The 13702-nt window shown below is 38.2% G+C and overlaps 1 protein-coding gene across 1 annotated transcript in view; it reads left to right on the forward strand.

Moving 5' to 3' along the window:
• ADAM22 (ADAM metallopeptidase domain 22) overlaps positions 1–13702 on the forward strand; it is a gene marked incomplete at both ends in the record, with an annotated part of 125719 nt that overhangs the window by 70903 nt on the left and 41114 nt on the right. The window contains 5 exons of the mRNA XM_082277856.1: positions 1446–1528; positions 5165–5228; positions 5878–5947; positions 11167–11237; positions 11731–11805. Coding sequence (XP_082133982.1) covers positions 1446–1528; positions 5165–5228; positions 5878–5947; positions 11167–11237; positions 11731–11805 — 363 coding nt within the window. The remainder of the gene's footprint in view (positions 1–1445; positions 1529–5164; positions 5229–5877; positions 5948–11166; positions 11238–11730; positions 11806–13702) is intronic.

Raw genomic sequence — 13702 nt, forward strand, 5'->3', positions numbered from 1 at the left:
GTGTGTGGGGTCAGCGGCTGCATTCCTCTGCAGTGCTGTTGCTGTGGCGGCAGCGGGAGCTGCCCCAGGTGCTCTGCACTGCGCGCCCTGGGGTCCAACAGAGAAGATCTTGGGGAGCAAATAACAATTTCCACTGACCAGGCTGAGATCAAGTCTGTTTCCCTGCAGGCAGCCATGCTCTAGCAAACAGGCTATACTCTCTTAAGGAGTGCACCTCAAACCAGAGGCTCCCATACATTGTAGCTGCTTTTAGCAATAGTTTCCCCATCTTGTAGAAAAGAGAACAGGATTTCCCGATCAAACCACAAAACTACCAACATAGCCTACATACTTTTTTACCTTTAGCCCTATCTTGATTAATTTTTTTTCATATTTGAAAAATAAAATCCAAAAGCGTTTAATGTCAGATGTCTGAAATGACTGTGCTATGCATCATGCAAGTGACTGCTGGCTTCTGAAAAAGCTGTAATTGTAATGCCTTTCCCTCCCTGTAGTAAATGGACATAAATATTCACAGGGCTGGATATACTAGGCTAGGTAGATTATTCATTCATTTGCTGGAAGAAGTATTTGCAAATAAATGCTATTAAAAAAAAAAAAAAACACTGAAAATCTCCTTCATAGTCCTTTAACCAATGTTAGTGCATTACAACATAACTGAATTTGACGAGGCAATAATAGGTAAGTTCTTCTGAAGAGTAGATGGCAGTGAGAATTTAAGGGATGTTTGAATTGTTTTCCTAATTTTGCATACAAATATTGACATTGTGCAATACTGAATACATTTTTTGCATGTGCAGTAGGGCTTACATCCCTATCAGTGAAACCAGGGCGGATTTTCTGAGTAAAGTCTGCTGGATTTTATTTGAAAGGTGTACATTTAATTTGTAGAAGAGAAAAGGCAAATACTTATTTTCATTGTATTCCTTTACTACTTGGTTATTCTTAGGGTTTCCATTAGTTTTGGAGTGCTAGGAACTGCTTCTGATTTGGTCTTTTTTTTTCAATCAAGCATTATTATTATTTGGTAAGCATACCTTTCTCCTCAGAAGAAGGAAATTGCCTTATCCTCAGAGCAGAGTTCATCCTGTCTGATGTAGTCATGTGCAGAGCAGATGTTGAGTCAAAGCCCCCTACTTCCAACTCTTTTTCTAGTCAATGAGCAAAGATGAGCACTTTCTCACTTCTGGAGAAATTTGTCTCTGAAATGCATCTCAGGATGTCAGGGGTTTCACACTGAAATTGTGAAATACACCATTTGGTGTGGAGTGTCAGGATGATGATGTTTGTCTAAGTACCAAACCATGGATCACAGAAGGTGGGATGAACTCTTGGTGCCATGTCAATGGCTTGGCAATGTGTTTGTGAAAAAGTAGTCTTTGACAGGATGGAGTGTCATACTGTGGGATGTCCCATGGATTTAAAGTCTCAATTTCCAATTTCAGGGAGGAGAACATTGCTATTATCAGGGAAAAATTCGAGGAAATCCTGTATCATTTGTTGCCTTGTCAACATGCCATGGATTACAGTAAGTCTGCTGTTTTGTTTTTACTGACCTTTGTTTATTACTCTTTTAAGCAAAATCAAGTTGTTTATACTAAAATAACATATGTATATAGTAAAATAAGTGCTATTTCTCTTCCTACTAGTTTGTCACCAATATTAGGTAATCAGCAATCTTCAGAATTTCCTCTTTTTTCTAAACTGAGGACTTGTGGCAGTGGCCAGGTATTGTTTTAAGATAATTTATTACAGAGATAGCAGAGTAGAAAGAAGTAGCTGAAAACATCCTATTCTGCAAGAATAAAAACAATACCAGTGAATAATTTGGAAATTGTGTTCTTTTCTTGTTGTTATAATGATGCATATTTTATTTCTTTTCTAGTTTCTTTACAAAGAAAATGTCAATTTAGAATTTATCTTGCACTATCCATAGTTTTTAGCAGAATTTCTGGTCTTGAGCTGTGTGTATGGGGTAATACATTGGATATAGTAAAATCTTGAAAAAATCTAGAAGAAAAGGTGTAAGAGGGTGCAGTAATTTTTCTTCGAAGTACATAATTTTACTGATGATATAATTAAAGCCTCTGTCAGCTGAGGGTTACATGAAGCTGTGTATGTATTGTATAGCTTTTGGATGTGTCTACTTTTGGCACTATTGAATGATGCTAGTCAGGTTTTCAGATCAACCAAGTGCCTGTTGCATCTGGGAATTACAGGATCTCAGCACTTCTAGTACTGACATCAGCTTGAAAAGTCATGGCGGCAAGTGAGCCTGTGTGGAGATCAAATGAGCTTCACCTTTTTCTGTGGAAGCAGGGTTTAGCTGATGGAATTCTTCTTCAGCCTATTGTCTGTCTGCAACTATTGTATAGTTCTGGTACCAGTCGTAGAAGTACTTTTATTTGAGTAGTGTCTTCCTTCTATAGTTGTGTGTTCTTTGTTATGAAGGGGAGAATGCGTGCAGAAGACTTGTCATCCTTGAACTTGTCTGATTAACAGCTGTGCAGCTCAAGAAACTTGAGTCCAGTTTCAAGTATGGACAGTGAGCCTAAAAATAGTAGCTTCCTAATGCATCCTGAGCCACTGCATGGCTTCCATTAGCAGTGATCCATTAGGTCTTGGCCCCTGCTAACTCCTAGGAGTAAAAGCAGGAAGGAAGGAGAGCCTGCCTATGTCTTTCCCTGCCCTCTTTTTGTGGGTTTATGCTTAAAACTGACTGTTCTGCTGCTCTGTATTCTTAAATGGCCTGATATCCAAATCAGTCCCTTCTAAAGTTACATGATGAATGATGCATTTTTTTCATTGTATAATTTAGTTCTCTCTTGAGAAGTATCTCCCCATCTCCTCCCCCACCATTTTTTTTCCCCCGATAAAATAAAGTTTCAGCTGAGTTCCTTCACCCAAGTTTACTCTAATCAGGCTGGTATTTCAAGCATCCAGTATGAGAAAGTAATGTTTCCTGAGCTGTATTAAACTGACATTCTCTGACACTGCATTTCCATCAATACAACCAGCTCCTACACAGTCGATTTTAAATGAGAAGTAATTATTAGAAACTCACACTGGCAATCAGAGCTCCTTAGCTTCAAGCACAGTTTGGAGCATCTTGCTGAAATAAGAGTAGCTGGGAGAGTTGTCTTCTGTAAGGTCTGCAGGGCAGGAGCTTTGCTTTCATGAATTTTAGGAAGTACATGAGATAGAACAGATGCCTTTAAGAGAATAACAAGCTTCATCTTTCTAAAGGTCATGCCAATCTCCTCTTTTGAATATGAGTACCTCTAGATCTCAGCCAGTAACAGCAGAATTTTTCATACATGTGAAAAAATGTTGGGATTTTTAAATCATATGTTACGAGTTCTTCTGTTGGTAATGTCTGCTTTGTGTCCTTCCTTTTATTAAATTTATCACATGACTGGCTGACAGAGTACCTGAAGTTAATGGTCGCCTTCTTAGTGACTTGGCTAATGACAAGTGTATCTCTGCAACCTTAACTTCGAGCAAGCCATTTTGCTTGGATTTTTGTTTTGTTTGTTTCCTGTGGGATATGCGGTAACCACGGTTTCCTATGAGTTAACACAAGGAAGCCTTAGAACGCAAACGCCGGCGGTTGCTGGGACGTGGGTGAGCTGTGGTGAGGCACGGCTTGCAGCCCGGGCCGGCCGGCGAGGGCACAGGCAGCGGGCGCGGCTGGGATCTTGCTGCCGGCTGGTGGCGAACGTAAAAACTGCTGCTGTGAATTCGGCTTTCACGGCTACAAATGTGATTGTCGGAAGAACACACACCACCAAAACGCAGGCTGTTGTTTTGCTGTTGTTTTCTCTCTAACACACCCGTGAGCATGTGGTTTATTCAGAGCACACTGGGCTGTGGTAGCTGGTCGGAAAAGAGCCGTGAATGCTCTGAGTGGGCAGGTCAGGTCTGTAGGTCAGCCGTGACTCTTATTCTTGTCACTGTGGAGTGACTTGATCAGAGGTCAGTGCTGCTGGGAGCAGCAGTCTCACGAGAAGCTCTTCGCTGACAGCAAACTGTGCTTTACTAAAGTTGCAATTAGAGGGATGGAAAGTTTTGCCTGATGAGGAGCTACAGGATCTTCCCCAATCTTACTTATTCCCAGGCAAAGAAGCTTCAACAGGTGCTTGAATATTTTGCTTAAACTGTATAAGACAGTATTTATTTCTAAAGAATAGGCACAGGTAATTTGAAAGGTGAAGGAGCTTTACATTGTAGTTATGCTCACACTTGATACATGTTACACAGTCAGTAAACCAGGTTACTTCTGTGAATATCAATTTTGCTGATTAAAAAAAATGCTGCATAAGAAAAAAAGAAAAGTATCTGCTTCTGTTGTTTATAATTCCTGTTTGTTTTGGGTGTTTTAAACCATAATGTAGGTAAATAAATGATCTCTGTTTTATGCTGTTGTTGTTGTGCGCTATGTGCCAAGTTTGAACTTAGAGTTCATGTTTAGGGCCAAGCTTAAACACCTTAGTAATGGCCCTTTGAAAGGGACATGCTGACACAGCCTAATGCCAACCATGTGTGTATGCCACTGCAATAAAGGCAAAATTACTTAAAAATTGTTCTGGTTTGGTTGAAGATCAGAATGTATTTCTATAGGAATTTTTTTTTACTTTTACTTTGTTTTTTTGCTCTTACAGAATAATATTTGTATCAACACTTTTAAAATGAAACACTAAGGAAAGAGTTAATAAAAAACCCCATTAAAACCTAAGGATAATTTAATTCAATTCAACAACATTTTTATTTGGGGAAACCTATGCATATATGTTCCAAATACGTGTGTTCCTTAAGACAGGGAACCCTTATTTATCTGTTGCAGGTAGATATCTCTTGCATGGGAGTGGAAGTTTTGAACTGGATTTTCAGTTGGCTAAATTAGTCCATTTTGCGGTGTTTGTTTGTGTTGTAGTGAAGGTTTGTGGAAGAAAGAAGTCTGATTCACCACAGGAGAAAATCTTTCTTGCTGAAGTGAAGAAACAAAAGAGTGATCCAGAATTACATTCAGTTCTTGAAACCATTTTTAACTCTTCCTTGTCCAGATATTTACATTTTTAAAGTATATTAACTTTAAGAAGTTACTTCCATGTTGCACTAGTATTTGTTTATTAAATCTGTATTTATATTTTCCTGCTCTTGACAGTGGGATGTTCTATGATGGAAATCATACTTACCTTATTGAGCCAGATGAAAACTACACTTCAGATGTAAGTAGAACTTAACAGTAGTCCTGCTGTGTTTGTTGAGTACAGTCATCCATGGGTTCAGGGTAGCCATAAGGCCGTGGGACCAAAGACTTATCCCCTCATTCCCAACTCATTTACTTCATATGTGAGACTCCATCTTCACAGACAAAAGTAGACCTCCAAATCTGAGGCAGTGGTGGGTCTATATGTCTGCGCTCTCTAACACTTGGCTGTAGAGCAATGCAGCACCAGAGGAGGGTCCCTTGGAGCCAGCAACAGAAGCTGTGAGTGCCCTGTCCCCTTCTCTGGCACTTCCTCCTCTGGGTTTGTTGTATCACTCTCCTCCTGGGTCATCCTTGACTCCAGTTCAGCAGCTCCTGTGACTCTCATTGACTCTTTTCCTGAGCAGCTCTGGGAGCCTAGTTTAGGCCTAGCTCTAAGTGTGCTCAGCCACTGTGTCTGAGGTACTCAGATATAAAAAGTGATTAACTGTGGCATAACCCATCACACTGCAGTTGGGAAAAGAGGACTGTAGAGTAATGGTGCCTTGCAACTTCCATGTTCACTGGTGTATGTTTTGGGTAAGAGGAACCTTTGGAATTGTCTGTTTAATGCTCATGAGATGGATTAATTTTTCCTAGTTTAATATGGGCAATATTTACTATTTCAGGATGACTTCCATTTCCACTCTGTTTACAAATCCAAGTTGTTTGAATTTCCTTCAGTTGACCTGCCATCTGGTATGATATTTTAATATTCATGACTTATTAAACGTTTTAGTCTAAGGCCAAATTTGTTGATTGTATTTGATAGATCATATTCTGATAGTATATTGTTTCATTATATATACCTTCTTTTTCCCAATTAAATAAAAAGGCACTGAAAAAACCCCATTTTGAAACAGTGAAAACACGGGAAAAGAACCTGAAGTGATGAAAAAACCCTGAATCCAGGAAATGAAACCTCTCCTAGACCTTCATGTTATGATACATGTTTCTCTTAACAAGTTATGTGGTCTGTGGGCTGGATTATGTGCTAGTAGTTGTAGAAAGGAAAGGACTGAGGTAGCCTAGAGATGATGAAAATAAACTCCACATTGACGATGGTTGATAACTCTTCATGGCTTTTTCCTGTTTTGAGATACAGGGTGAGTGCCATGATGTGAGCATAAGCCTGGGAGAGAAGAAGTTGCCAAAGGTCGTTGCTGTTCAGTGACTCTCCTCTCCAGTCTGATCAGCATCTTTCACAGTGCTGGCTATGATGAGGGCCATGCATTTTAGTGCAAATGAATTTGGAGGCAGAAGTGGATTCAAGTGCTTGTAGTGATGAATGCCCATATTGTGTGTGGAGGGAGAAAGGTTTTTTGAAAAAATGGGTTTTCATCTGAGAGGTCAGCTTGTTAATTGAAGCTAAAATTGCAGTATTTATGACATATTCCCATTCTGTCAAGGATTTCTCAGTTTCACAGATGCGTTTTTCTGCTCTACCGTACATAACCTAGATAAATGTAACTGTCCTTCATAGGCACTGACATTTTGGTAGAAACCACTTCTAGACTAATTTCTTCAGGAGAGTTACAGATGTTTGGTCATCTTATTACAAACTGCTTGTCCTATATCAGTCCAAAAGTTTGTTTTATATCTATCTATCTATCTGTCTATCTATCTATCTAGATATATATTATATAGATATAGATAACAAACTTTTGGGTCTGAGATCTTGGGTGTGAGTACTGCACATAGATGGGTCCATCCCTGGAGCACATTTTGTGCAGATTTGCCAGTTGTTAAGCAAAGTAGAATCATTCAGGAAGCTAATGAGAAAAGTGGGAAAAAAGAGGGAAATTGCTACAATTGGGTTGCCTTAATTTCAGTTCTGAGAAAGGAATCTGTCTGAATCTAAATGAAGCAGTGTGCCAGCTTGGTGCCTCCTGTCCTGTGATGATGTTTGCCTGGGCGAGGTGGAGGCAGTGTTGTGATGGAGGGACATGAGCACAAAAGGCTTGTGCAGTGTAAGACATTGACTTCTGTGTCACAAAACTTCCTATGTACCTGCACCTTAAGCACTTACCATGCTTACTGCCTGTGCTTGCAGAGATGGTGGTGTAATGAGAACAATTTACTGAACATAAGGTCAAATAATAAAGTGCATCTTCCGTCACATTTTCTTGAGGACATATAATTCAAAAGATTGGAAATAATGCAACCAATGCTGAGTTTAAAAGAAATCTTCTGTCTCATGTTGTTAAACTAAGAGACTGCTAGCGCTGGTACTTGCTAGGTATCTATAAACTGTTTTATAAGATTTCCTAATAGGGAAGCTTTCTGTTTTCAAGATTTTGGAATAAAACTGTTTTCTGCTTTGAAAATTACAAAAAGGGATTAATTGCAAGTAAATGCCTCAGTTTCACCTCCACCAAAGCTTCTTGATTTTCAAAAAACTGTCAAACTAGGGCTTCAGGGTCTTGTTTTGTTTGTTTATGTTTTTCCTCAAAAATCCAGACATGCTAGTACACTTTTGATTTTACTATAGATAACAAATAAATAGTTGCTGGCTTTGCTGTACAAAACCCAGCATGTGACATAATTGAACATGTTGCCATTTAGATTGAAAGTAGAATCACAGGATTGTAGAAAACATTAAAAAGGAAATTCAGTTGCAGAGTGCTAGTCTTCTCAATTATACAAGTATTTGTAATGTGGATAAGAGGTACACAGTGCTATTCTTCCATCACTTTATGTTTAGGATCCCATGTAGGAGAAATAAACTTCAATTCACAGTCCACTCTTCTGCATGCCCATACTTGTTTTTGTAAAATTGTTTGAAAAAGTGTTTCTGATGTTTTTAGTGAAAATTACGGTAGATTTATTATATTATATCCTCATTAGGAAACACACAATTTTTCTTTGTTTCTGATTATTCAATTTTGTAAGTCATCCTCCATGCACAATCACACTCTAGAGGATGAGAGCTCCACCAGTATCTCTGCCCCTTCCCTGCCAGTCTGGAGAGGTCTGACTGCTGTCTTGACTTGACTTTTTTTTCTTTAAATAATATTTGCAGTTAATTGCTAATAGTATTGTTGTGATTGATTTTTTGAAAGTACTACAGCAAAATTATTATTGGCAGTAGCAAGCACTGTGCTGGGGTGGTATGTCATCAGTATTTCTTACGTTCCTTACTACTCTCATAATTTATCAATTTGACTGGCCTAAGGAGATTTTCCTTGAAGCCAAGATTTTTCTCTTATCTTTAAAAGAGCATGTGTGTAAGGTAAGATTTCCACTCAGCATTTCCGCTGCATTAGGAATGGACTGGATAGATCACCAGCTTCAATATCAGTGTTAGAAAGGGAAAAAATTCAAATAATAGGGATTACTCAGTATCAGTGATAGTAAAAGCACACTCTATTATATCACAGTTTAATAGCAATGTACTTTGGTCATCTTATTATCTCTTTTGCTCCCTGGATATTAAAAAAACCACAAGCTGTTGCAGAAAAGAATTTATTGTACTGTACTTTGCAATGGTCTGAGGAATAATGAGGATTTTAAATAAGCAAAGCTTGGACAGATGACTTGGCATGCTTAGAGCATTTGACTTTGTATTTACTGGACTGTGTTTTTTCTCACCATCTCTGTTGAGGTCTACAATGCCCTGGCATAATGTAGTGGGTTGGACCTGAGTTGATGGTTAAATAACAATGTTATCAAAGGTACTGTTTTTCAAATAATACATAACAGATGTCCTTTTCTTTTGAGGTCACATGAAAAATATGTAGATATGACACTTAGGAACGTGGTTTAGGGGGACTTGGCAGTATTAAGTTTATGGCTGGACTCGATTTTAGCAGTTTTTTCCAACCAAAATGATTCTATGATTTTGTGAATCTTTGTTACATTTTTTTCAATGTAATATATTCCCATCAAAATATCTGCTAGACTCTCTCAACTATCAACATTCCCTGTGATTTTGCTGGTCATGTTCTTTTGCCTGAGGGCCCTTGGCTAGAAATGCACCCTGTGTGGGTTTATCCATCTTGTGAATTAGGCTGTGTTAATGTGTGTTAATGTGTTAATGGTAATGGCTGCATCATTTCCCTCTAGAGATGACTGACTTCCGATTGTGGGTAAAACAATCACATTTGCTGGTAAAGTTATCTGAGACCCTGTATATACATACTGTAAATTATTATTTTATTGATTGAAAAGTGTCATGTTTACCAGTTTCCTAACCCATGTTACAAAACCAAAAATGACAGGTTGAGATCCAGTTGTGTGGCGCTAGAACACAGTCTAAACTAATTAACGTACATAAAGCATAATCAAAAACATTGTAAAAAAGTTTTCAAGATTTAATATCACTGCAAGCTCAAGTGTCTGCAGGTCTTGAAGCAAAAAAGCTTTGGGTTTGATTTAATTTATTTTTGGTCTGTTTTCTAAAGAAAGTCCTCAAGCATGCTGGTGTAACCATGAAAACATTTTTAAGCAGAGAGCCTGTGATTGTCCAGGTTGCTCCATGAGAAGATACCTGCAAACCTCATGTACCAAAATTCATGTCCCCAGTTTACCCAAGACAATACCAGTTAGTCATGCTTTGTTTTCCTGGTTTGCGTTATTAGCAATTTGCCACTCCTGGTTAAGATTATCACTTAGGCCTGGCAATGACTTGTCAGATGGGCAACTTAGGTTTGTGTTTTAAGATTTTGCTGATATGGCAGCCCTGTGGAATTCATATCAGCATGGTTTTTAATCCTATTTTTGAACCTCATACAGAAATTGTACAATTAAGATACAGCAGGAAGTGAAGCTGTGAGAAACTTTCCTGTCTCACCAGCAAAACTGAACTTGTGAGGAATTTGTAACACAACCAGAAGTTGTGTACAAGGATGTGAACTGGGAGTCCCTTAATTTACGCAGCTCCATAAACTCTATAGCACTGTAGGAGTGCTCTGTAAACCCTATAGGACTATTTACTTCTCTGCAGGACTGGTAAAATCTCTCTGGAACACTGAAAGAAGTTTTCAGTTCCTGGAAACGGAAATAATGTCCAAAGCTGCAGAAAGCACAAAAGAGGAAAAGCAGTAAAAGGAGTAAGACATTATTACAAACTCAGCAACTGCAAACATTTAATTTGCATGTCTCAAAGAAAGATCTTCTTGGGGTTATGCGAATAGCAAACACATTTATACAAGATAAGGAAAGGGGTTTATTTTGTATAGGGAAAGAAGAGGCAGGGACTATGAACCTAAAATTAAAGATGGAAAATTACTTCTTGGACATTTGAAAGGATGAGAGCAGGTGTTGTCTTCTGCTTAGTTTATAGTATGTCCTTTTCCATGAGTGGCTAGTAATAGATTTGGTGAAAAGGATTTGGCAAAAGAATAAACTGCTTGATGCTTATGATTAGAGGTTTAAGAAGTTAAAGACACAGAGGGATTAGCAGGGAGGATTATTGTATTGGTAAGTGAGTATTGCCAAAATCTCATAAGGTTTCTCCCAACTCTGACATGTTTTGCTTTGTGAATATAATCGTCTTAAAGCATTAATTCTGCCTTCCATGCTCTTCTTATTAATTTAGGTAGATATTGCAAGAGCTCTGTGAATGTCTGCTGAATTCCCGAAAATGTGATTCACTCCATGGAAGCACTATGCTAATAATAGTTCATGCCCAGTGTTGTGAAGTTTTGGCATAGAACATCTGCTTTGCTTTCTGAAGCGTGACACCCACAGATCATCTGTTTCAACAGACCCAGATTATCACTAGTAGAGTTTTTTATAAGAGCCCTGTTACTGGGAAGCATCTGTAGCCTTGCCTCCCTTGTAGCTGGAAGCTTGTAAAAATGAGTTGTTGCTGCATGTGAAGAATGCCATACTACTGTCATGTTTCATCAGGGTCACTAATTGATGGGCTATATTTTTATAAATATTCAATGTATTTGTCTGTGTTTTCTGCTCAGAGTTCTGGCAGATGAATACTACATCACAGAACTTTGTTGTAAGGCCAAGACACAAAAGAAGGAAAAGGCAGGTATGTGCCAATATGCTTGTTTTTAAGGAATATGCCATCAAGTTTGCTTCATGTCTGCTGAGTTAATTTGTCCAGATGGAGTCCTGCTGCTCCTGCTGGTTTGGCATGAGATCTCTATATCAATACAGCTAATACAAAAAGAGATATCTAATGTAGGCTAAACTTTGATGGTTTCTCTTGGACATTGCCTACCTGAAGAGTTAAGAAATTTTTAAATAACTGCTACATTGCAAATGAAAAAGTAGGTAAAATATTTTTGCTCATTTTGAGTATAGTTTTATCAGAAACTCCCATTAATAAAACACATATTTTTTTTTATGTTGCAATAGTGACAAGTAGCTAGTTTGTCTCACTTTATTTTGTTTCAAAATAAATGTTCTAACAGAGACTTCACTGTTTATTAAAGCGGGGAAGGCACTAAGTGCAGATGTTTGTTACCAGTTACACTCTCTCTGTATTGTTAGACCCTCTTAGAGTTACATTCTCTCCATAGGTTCGTCAGATTCCACGTAAAGTTGAAGAGGAAACAAAATACATTGAGTTGATGATTGTAAATGATCATCTAATGGTAAGACTGACGCATTTCAACATCTTACAATTATAATTAGCATCAAATTGTCTTAATTTATCCAGAGAGCATAACAATAAAGAACAATGTAAGGCTGGGATAAATTCAGTATGTCATTAACAGAAGAGATTATGGTCTCATTAAACATCGATGAAGTCGGTTTTGAATTTTGGCAAGTTAATTTCGCCAAGAATGCAAGTAGGCCTGAGTATCAGAAAGAAGAGTCATAAAGTAACTAATGTCAGTGTGACTTAAGCTGATGATTTTCTTTCTGGCTTTCCTGAGCATTTGTCTTAGTTACAGCCACTGAGCAATCAATAGTGCAGTTATTTCAATTATGCAGCAGCTGTTGAGCGTGGGGAGATCAACAGTGACTAGATTTTTTGATACATCCCAGTCAATGTAGAGAAAATTATTTTGTTAAGCTTGTATACTTTCTCTGGGAGAATACAGTGGGGTTTTTAACATAGCAGAAAGAGACATAATAACAGTGAGTGTATTGAAGAAAAGCCAGTCTCATTCAAGTGGGAAAAGGCACAGATTTATGTCAGTGAAGATGATTAATAACTAATGAAGGGAATATCAAAGGAAATGGTGAATTCTTCATCACTTGCAGTGTTCAAAGGTAACTTCAAACACAAACAATATGATTTGTTCTTGAAGTAACTGGATAAAGTTCAGCCTGGTAGTGCCCATCTGACTGGTGACATTAGATGATTTTATAGTCCCTTATGTCTTTGAAATCAAAATATTTCTGTGAGTCTTGTCTACTTCTTCTGTAATATGCAGCACTTCTTTCAGGCACTACCTGAATTGGCAAAAATAGACATGGGAGTGTACAAGGAGTGCCTCTGTCCTTAGACAGTGTGCTCCTCCACCAGCTCAGTTTGGTGAACATAGCAATACATTCTTGGATTAAAACCAATAATATTGGATGAAAATTGCCTAAATCAATGTAATTGTGTTTGATCCTAAAGACCTGAAGCCACAGCTTTTCCCTTGGGATCCTATCTATTGAGACAGGTTTTCTTCAAGGACAATGTTTCCTAATTTTGTTTGATCACAGCTACTGCAAGAGTCAGTTCAGTTAGGAGTTTATTCTCTGAGGCAAGTGTTAGTGAATGTCCATGATCAAAGCAGCCAAATCATTTCCTCCTGCGAGAAGGAAATAGCATTTGCTATGGGCTTAACTTCCTTGGTTTTGGTGGTTTACCCCCCGCCCCATTCCTGCTTGAAAGGATGCCTTTCCTATGCCCTAGTTGTGGGGAATTTCTTCGTGCCCACAAGAGATCCTAACTTCCAGAAAATATGGACAACTTTCATTCCAAAATCAAGCATCATGGGGCACGAGACAGTTAAACATTTCTGAAAATCTTGTGCACTTTGTCCTAAATTCTTCTGAGATACCTGTGACTTTCATTCCCATCATGCTCATTCATAACTGGTTTTTTCTGCAAATAGGAGTACCTGGACAGCTGTCTTCAGTGCCATTTTTATAGCACTGCATTACAAATTTCAGTAAAGGTGCCATTGGAGTCTGATTGCTGAAGTGATTTGAACCAATTACTGTGGCTTTATTAGGAGTGTGAAACTGTACAAGAAGAAAACCAGAAAACAGCTTAAGAGAGAAAATTGAAAAAAAAAAACCCGGATCTGATAGATTAAAACATGGGTGCAGGCACTTCTGGGATAACACCTCTAAAGGAGTCTCAGCTATGGAAGTTTTTGTTGCTGATTTCTGCATTGGCATTAATGATTAATTTAAAAATTTTCAAATAAAGATAATGAAGAACAACATGTTCCTGTTCTTGTAGCATTTTCCAGTAAAGATCCTAGGGTACTTTCTAAAGAGGAATTCACAGATCCTTACAACAGCTGTTGTAAAGTATATCAGTAA

Source organism: Coloeus monedula (assembly GCF_965178545.1).
Source record: "Coloeus monedula genome assembly, chromosome: 1".
In the NCBI taxonomy this organism is placed as follows: domain Eukaryota; kingdom Metazoa; phylum Chordata; class Aves; order Passeriformes; family Corvidae; genus Coloeus; species Coloeus monedula.